The 7,798-nt window shown below is 44.5% G+C and overlaps 1 protein-coding gene across 1 annotated transcript; it reads right to left on the reverse strand.

Annotated features, from left to right (window-relative positions):
• Positions 1–6,319: 6,319 nt before the first annotated feature.
• LOC124524681 (olfactory receptor 10H3-like) lies at positions 6,320–7,273 on the reverse strand. Its single transcript, XM_047097063.1, has one exon. It carries the CDS (start codon positions 7,247–7,249, stop codon positions 6,320–6,322), a length of 930 nt encoding a protein of 309 aa, XP_046953019.1. The 5' UTR covers positions 7,250–7,273.
• Positions 7,274–7,798: the final 525 nt, after the last annotated feature.

Raw genomic sequence — 7,798 nt, forward strand, 5'->3', positions numbered from 1 at the left:
GTGGTACCCATACCCTTGACCTCTCTTTGTGCATCTTGAGATAGCACTGTGCCTACAACAAATCCCCCAAATAGATTTCTTCCAAACTCAGGAATGAGAAATTGATGTTTATGGAAAGTAATGTGGGGAAAAAGGGAAAAGACTTTCCATAACCTGTCAGAAAGCAACACCTTTTTTTTTTTTTTTTGCTAGTGGGTTATCATTTATTTGGTGGCTTTTCAGCTAACAGCACAGAAATGTACATATGCAAACTAACCTGTTATATAAAGACATATCTGTGATTATGTTCTTTTTTTAATGAAATTTATTGTCAAATTGGTTTCCATACAACACCCAGTGCTCATCCCAACAGGTGCCCTCCTCAATGCCCCTCACCCACCCTCCTCTCCCTCCCACCTTCCCATCGACCCTCAGTTCATTCTCAGTTTTTTAGAGTCTCTTATGATTTGGCTCCCTCCCTCTCTAACTTTTTTTTCCCTTCTCCCCCATGGTCTTCTGTTAAGTTTCTCAGGATCCACATAAGAGTGAAAACATATGGAATCTGTCCTTCTCTGTATGACTTATTTCACGTAGCATAACACTCTCCAGTTCCATCTATGTTGCTACAAAATGCCATATTTCATTCTTTCTCATTGCCACGTAGTATTCCATTGTGTATATAAACTACAATTTCTTTATCCATTCATCAGTTGATGGACATTTAGGCTCTTTCCATAATTTAGCTATTGTTGAGAGTGCAAAGCAACACCCTTTTAACATGCTTTATGTTCTTATCCAAGCACTGATCCCCCTCCCCTTTCTCTCTCTCTTTTCCTCCCTATTCCTCTCCCCTTCTCCTTCTCTCTCGCTCTCCCTTCCCTTTCCCTTCCTCATGTGAAAATTGTGCTGTTACCAACTTCCTTCTCATTTTCATGCCTTTTCCAGATTTTGCCCCATATGCACTTTTATCCAACTTCTTATTCAGATCATTTTCAGGACTCCTATCCCACTACTTATCTTTCTCTCTCTCTCTCTTCCGGTGTCTCTCCCTTCCCCTCTCTGCTTCACCCTCTGAACCCTATTTTTTAAAATTCTTTTTAAGTTTTATTTTCATATTTGAGAGAGAGAGAGAGAGAGAGAGAGAGAGAGAGAATGACCAGGGAAGGGGCAGAGTGATGGAGACAGAATCTGAAGCAGGATCTAGGCTCTGAGCTGTCAGCACAGAGCCCGACACGGAGTTCGAACTCACAAGCAGTGAGACCATGACCTGAACTGAAGTCGGACGCCTAACCAACTGAGCCACTCAGGCATCCCTGAGCCCTATGTTATGCAGAAATCCTCCCTTAAGGTCTATCCCTTCCAAGGTAGTGAGGAATTGTAAACAATAAATCATCTTCTTAGAGACTAATAGTTTAATTTTTTTGTGCATTTGTCATACTCTAAAAGACAATACTATAAACCACTGGATGAATAGCTTGATATGAAAAGGGTCAATTCTGGGGTCAGATATTATTACTCTGCTTAACTTTCTTTATCCTTATGTTGGAGGAGAGGAAAATCTTCCCTTGCATGAACATTCAAGAAGACCTTGTGCGTTATTGTCCAGACACATCCATGTGATGCTCCCCACTGGTCCATAGAGAGACAACACATCCTTAGACAGAGTAATGGGAAGGAGTTCATCACATGGGGTCAAGAACAAGAGATCATGGCCACTAGATCCCATGCAAGAGGGGTGTAAAAAATTGGGGAAAAACAAATACCCAGCATGCATCCAACATCTACGGATATGTGTATTTTCATAGACTGAAACTCTACAACATTCCTGTGGAGATAGATGTTATTGTCCTCAGGCCTTCTAGCATATTCCTTCATCACTAAACTGGCCAACAGTAGCTTAAGGGACTGAATTTTCTCTGGAAGCTTTTCTTTTTTTTAAATTTAATTTTTAGTTATTAATATGCAGTGTGATATTGGTTTCAGGAGTAGAACTCAGTGATTCATCACTTGCATACAACATCCAGTGCTTATCACAAGTGCCCTGCTAGTGCCCATCACCCGTCTATCCATCTCCCACCCACCTCCTTCCATCAACCTTCAGTCTGTTCTCTATCATTAACAGTCTCTTATGGTTTGTTTCTCCCCCTTCTCTTCCCTCCCTTCCTATGTGTTCATCTGTTTTGTTTCTTTAAAAAAATTTTTTAATCTTTATTTATTTTTTAGACAGAGAGAGACAGAGCGTGAGTGGGGGAGGGGCAGAGAGAGAGAGGAAGACACGGAATCCAAAGCAGGCTCCAGGCTCTGCACTGTCAGGACGGAGCCTGATCCAGGGCTCAAACTCATAAAGTGTGAGATCATGACCTGATCTGAAGTCGGATGACCAACTGACTAAGCCACCCAGGCACCCCTGTTTTGTTTTCTAAATTCCACATATGAGTGAAATCATACGATATTTGTCTTTCTCTCATTGACTTATTTCACTTAGCATAATACACTCTAGCTCTATCAACATTGTTGCAAATGGCAAGATTTCATTCTTTTGGATGGCTGAGTAATATTCCATTGTGTATGAGCAATATTCCACATCTTTATTCATTCATCAGTTGATGGACATTGGGGCTCTCTCCATCATTTGACTATTGTTAATACTGCTGCTATAAACATTGGGGTGCACGTACCCCTTCAAATTTGTATTTCTGTGTCCTTTGGGTAATAGGGCAGTTGCTGGGTTGTAGGGTAGTTGTATTTTTCAATTTTGGAGGAGCATCCATACTATTCTCCAGAGTGGTTGCACCAGTTTGCATTGCCACCGACAGTGCAAGTGGGCTCCCTTTTTTGGTTAGTCTCTACATTGAGACGTGATGCTTAATTGACTGAGCCACCAGGCGCCTCTCACCTGAATTTTGAAGTGCTTTGTGGCACAGGTTAAGGAACTGACGAGTGGATGGAGGGTCACACAAGGAGCAGGTGGGGAGCATGTCGCTGGGGTCGTTGTGATCATTCTCACTTGCTATGGCCACATGCAGATCCCCCTGCCATCTCCAGTTCTGGCTTCTGTCCCCAAGGCTGAGAGCAGGGGTAAGTCCATGGGCTGTTGTAGAAAATAATCTACTTTTTATTTTGGTACTGGTTTGCATAGCCACTTTTCTCTTCTGGGTGTGTATTTTAAGGACCTTAGTTTGGGGGCGCCTGGGTGGCTCAGTTGGTTAAGCATCCGACTTCAGCTCAGGTCATGATCTCACAGTTAGTGAGTTCGAGCCCCGCATCAGGCTCTGTGCTGACAGCTTAGAGCCTGGAGCCTGCTTCAAATTCTGTGTCTCCCTCTCTCTCGGTTCCTCCCCTGCTCATGCTCTGTCTCTCTCTCTCCTTCAAAAATAAATAAAAATATTTTTAAAAATTTAAATAAAAAGACCTTAGTTTGTATTCTTTAAAAATTAGTATAAAAATTCAAAGTATTATACTTTGTAAACTAAATTATACATGTTGCATTTCATTAGCTTAGTAGTTGGAACCACTTAGTCTTCAGCCACAAGACTACTTGTTAGAGTACCAAGGAAAAAATGTTATTTGTGCTTTGAGATTAGTCACAGAAAAGAAAATAGCAAAAAGCAGTAAAAAGATGAATTTAAACATACTGTAACATTATTACATATATGTTATATACACTTACGTATATATGTTCACACGGGTATATACACATTCATTCTAGTGGTTCTGCTTTTCTGAGGAACCCTGACTAACACAAAAACCTTAAAAGAAAAAGAGGCCTTGTAAAAATTTCCCTTTTCCATCTAAAGAGATGAGACCCAGACCTCAGGATCCCTGGTGGTTTGTCCTGTGGGTAAGCATTTCCGCCAGTTCAGCCCCTGCAACTCAGCGTCTCTCTGAGGATGTGCGTGATGCTGTGTCTTTACTCTAACTCAGGGGCCCCATCACACAGGAGGGTGAGCATCCCTCCTGAGTCACACGGTCCACGTCGAGCACGGAGACCGTTCCTGCTGTCCTCCACCTCCTGCTCCAATAGTGTTGGTTGAGGGCACACCGCACCCCAGCCCCTGTGCTGGGGCCCCTGCAGCTACACGGTCAGGTGAGTCCTCAAAACACACCCCAATGAGCAAACCCTGCAGCTGGGCTACCGGGACTCCTTCACCTTTGTTGACCGAATTCCAAGGACACTCAGCACTTCTCGAGAGCCATCTCAACGCCCCAGGTCTTCTCCACAAAGAAGAATGGCCTAAGAATCTGGCTTGAAACTAATTGTAAAGTGAAACCCAATAACATTTAACGTCAGGATGCCATTTCACGAGTCAGTTCCTGGGGCTGCTGTAACAAAGCATATAAATCTTGTGCCCTGACTCCACACACTTCTGTCCTCTTCTATGCTGGAGGCCAGAATCGAATCAGGGTCACCAGGTGTGAGTCCAGGTGTGAGCAGGGCTGCATCCTTCGGGGGATCCGGGGAGGGATGTGTCTCCTGCTTTCCCAGCTTCGAGGGCACCACGCATCCCCTGGATCGTGGTTCCTGCCTCAGCTACTCCAATTCCTCCTTCCGGTGTTACATCCCCTACTGCTCCCTGTCTCTGGTCCCTCCTGCCCCCTTGTATAAGGACACTTGCAATTATAGCAGCCCATCTGGGTGATGAGGGTAATCCCCCTGTCTCAGATCTTAACTGCATCTCATCTGCACACTCCCTCTTGCTGGGTCAGGGAACGCAGCCACAGGCTCTGGAGAAGCACATCTTAGGAACGGTGGGGGCATCCATCAGTAACAACGATAATGAGCAAAATAATGAATGGAACCCCAAAACTGCCACAGCCGGTTTTGCCAAGCTCTCGTTGTCAGTGTTCATGAGACAAAGTGCCTCATAAACTCCTCTGGAGTCTGTGTTTCCCTCTGGCTGTGTGAAAGGGGTGTGTGCCTAGGGCTGCACCTGCCCTCCTTCCCTGAAAGGGGTCTTTTCCTTCTAATGACAGCCTTCTCCTCCTAGTCATGACCTCACTTCTCTCTGTAGACACCTGAGAGAGGCGGGTTCCTGATCACCAACTGCACACACATGCACACTGTAATCGATTCCTGCTCCCTGCCTCCATGGTGCTGTGGTCTGGGACAGATTTGCATTTTCTGCATTTCAAAAATGTTATTAGTGATATATGTGGGTCATATCTAAATGTGGAGAAAGGATAATTTATTTTGAGACTTAGAAGAGTGAATGCATAGGAAACCCTTCCCACAGCATTTAGCAAGTGACAGGTACTCATATGTGGCAGCCATCCTTAGATTAGTGTTGTAAAACATCTTCTGACTGCAGCTCAAATATCTGACCACAGTTTAAGTAAGAATTTACACCAATGGAAGGCCCCCTCCTGGAGCTTCAGACATGGTTTCCCAACCCCAGCATGGGAGTCAGACACACCTAAAGTTGCATGTGACCCCTTCACTCACATGTTGTGTGACCCCCACCAACATTTGTCATCAGCATAAAGGAGGTACCCACACCCTTGACCTTTCTTTGTGCCATCTTGAGATAGCACTGTGCCATCCAACACATCCTCCAGATAGCTGCAAGCAAACATAGTAGTGACAAATTGATGTTTTACTGAAAGCATATGGGGGAAAAGGTAAAAGGATCTCCTTAAGATGTCAGACAGCCACACCCTTTAAACATTGTATATGTCGTTACTCAAGCACTGAACCCTCTCTCCTTTTTCTGTCTCTCTCTTTCTCCACTTTGCCTTCTGACATCCTTCACTCAACTCAGCTCAACAGAAAATCTCCTTCAAGTCTATCCCCTCAAAACACAGAAGGAACTACACACATTCAGTCATCTTCTTGGACGGAAATAATGTATTTTCTTTTGTGTACTTGGCGTAATTAAAATATATGCTTATACAACACTGGGCACAGACCCTGATAGGAAAAGTCCTGATGATGGTGGCATTTATTATTATGCTTATTGTTGTTTATCCTTATAGAGGAAGACGGGAAAATCCTCCTTTGCTTGTCCATTCAAGAACCATTGGCATCAGTGCCCAGATACATCCATGTGATGCCCCCCACTGGCCCATAGGTAGATAACACATTCTTAGACAGAAGTAATGGGATAGAGTTGATCACATGGGGTCTTAAACAAGAGATCATGATCCCTAGAGCCTATGCAAGAGGGGAGCACACAAATTGGGGAAAAACAAATACCTAGCAGGTATCTAACACCTATGGGTGCATCCAACAATATCTTTTCAGTATTTACATATATTGAATCCCTACAATAGTCCTATGGAGACAATGTTATTATTTTCAGCCCTTCTGTCATATTTCCTCACCATCATGTCTCCTCCAGTGTCAGGAGCTTAAGGGACTGAATTTTCTCTGGAAGCTTTTCTTTATGGCATTCTTGAGCTCCTTATTTCTGAGGCTGAAAATGATCGGACTGAGAAAGGGGGTGAAGACTATATAGGTGGTGGCCATCAGGGTGTTACTGTCCATAGAATGGGGGCCCTTGGGCTTGAGGTAGATAATGGAGGCAAAGCCGTAGTGCACAATGACCACCGTGAGGTGGGACACACACGTGGAGAAGGTCTTGTGCCTGCCCTCAGCAGAGGGGATCCGCAATATGGTGGCCACGATGAAGACATAGGAAAGGACGATGAGGAATAAACAGCCCATCAGAGCTGAGACACACACCAGGATCACACCCAAGGTGACGGAGGATGTCTCCTTCCCACAGGCCAACTTTAGAAGGGAAAGCACGTGACAAGCAAAATGGTGGATCACATTAGACCCACAGAAGGTGAGGTGAAAAACTATCAGGGTCACCATCATCCCCATGATCGAGCCACCAGCCCAGGACCAGGACACGAGGCGGGCACAGCCGCGGGGGCTCATGAGCACATTGTAGCGCAGGGGGTGGCAGATGGCCACGTAGCGGTCGTAGCCCATGATCATGAGCAGGAAGGAGTGGGTGAAGCCAAACGTGAAGGAGAAGAACATCTGGCTGGCACAGGCCGTCCAGGTGATGGTGCGGTGGGTGAAGAGCATGTCAACCAGCATGCGAGGGGTGATGGCAACGGTGAACAGAATCTCGGAGGTGGACAGGGCGCACAGGAAGAGGTACATGGGCGTGTGCAGGCTGCGCTCGCTCCAGACTGTGGTCATGATGAGCAGGTTCCCCAGCAGCGTGAACAGGTACATGAGCAGGTACAGCAGGAAGAAAGCGGGCAGGAGATGTCTTGGGAAGTTAGAGAATCCCACGAGGATGAACTCAGTCACCATGCTATAGTTTCGACCAGGCAGGGGTACTGCATCTGGTGAGATCAGAAAGGGAATGAAGGTGCGTAATTTATCCCATGAATGACAAGGATGATTCAGAATAAACCTATCATATAGTTAGTCGCATGAATAAGTTAAAAAGGAAATGTCATATAATTATATCAATCTAGAAAGCTATTCTGGATTGCTAAAGTTCAATTCCTATATGGTTTTTAAAATTGATTTATAACTGACATACATTATATTATTTTAATACACAGCATAATGATGATATGTTCATATATCTTGAAGATTTTTTTACAGTTTTGTCAACATCAAATCAACTGAGACTTTCTTAGTTAACTAAGAATACATGCTACAAACTAGGAAATAGTACAAGAAGTGGGAGACAGATAGATGCATTATTTTATAAAATTTTTTAACGTTTATTCATTTTTTGAAAGATAGAGAGAGACAGAGTGCGAGCAGGGAAGGGGCAGAGAGAGAGAGAGAGATGGAGACACAGAATCCGAAGCAGGCTCCAGGCTCTGAGCTGTCAGCACAGAGCCTGAC

This window comes from Lynx rufus, unplaced genomic scaffold, assembly GCF_022079265.1.
Source record: "Lynx rufus isolate CCGP_SWC_20201006 ecotype Redwood Valley unplaced genomic scaffold, mLynRuf1.p SCAF_4, whole genome shotgun sequence".
Taxonomy (NCBI): Eukaryota; Metazoa; Chordata; class Mammalia; order Carnivora; family Felidae; genus Lynx; species Lynx rufus.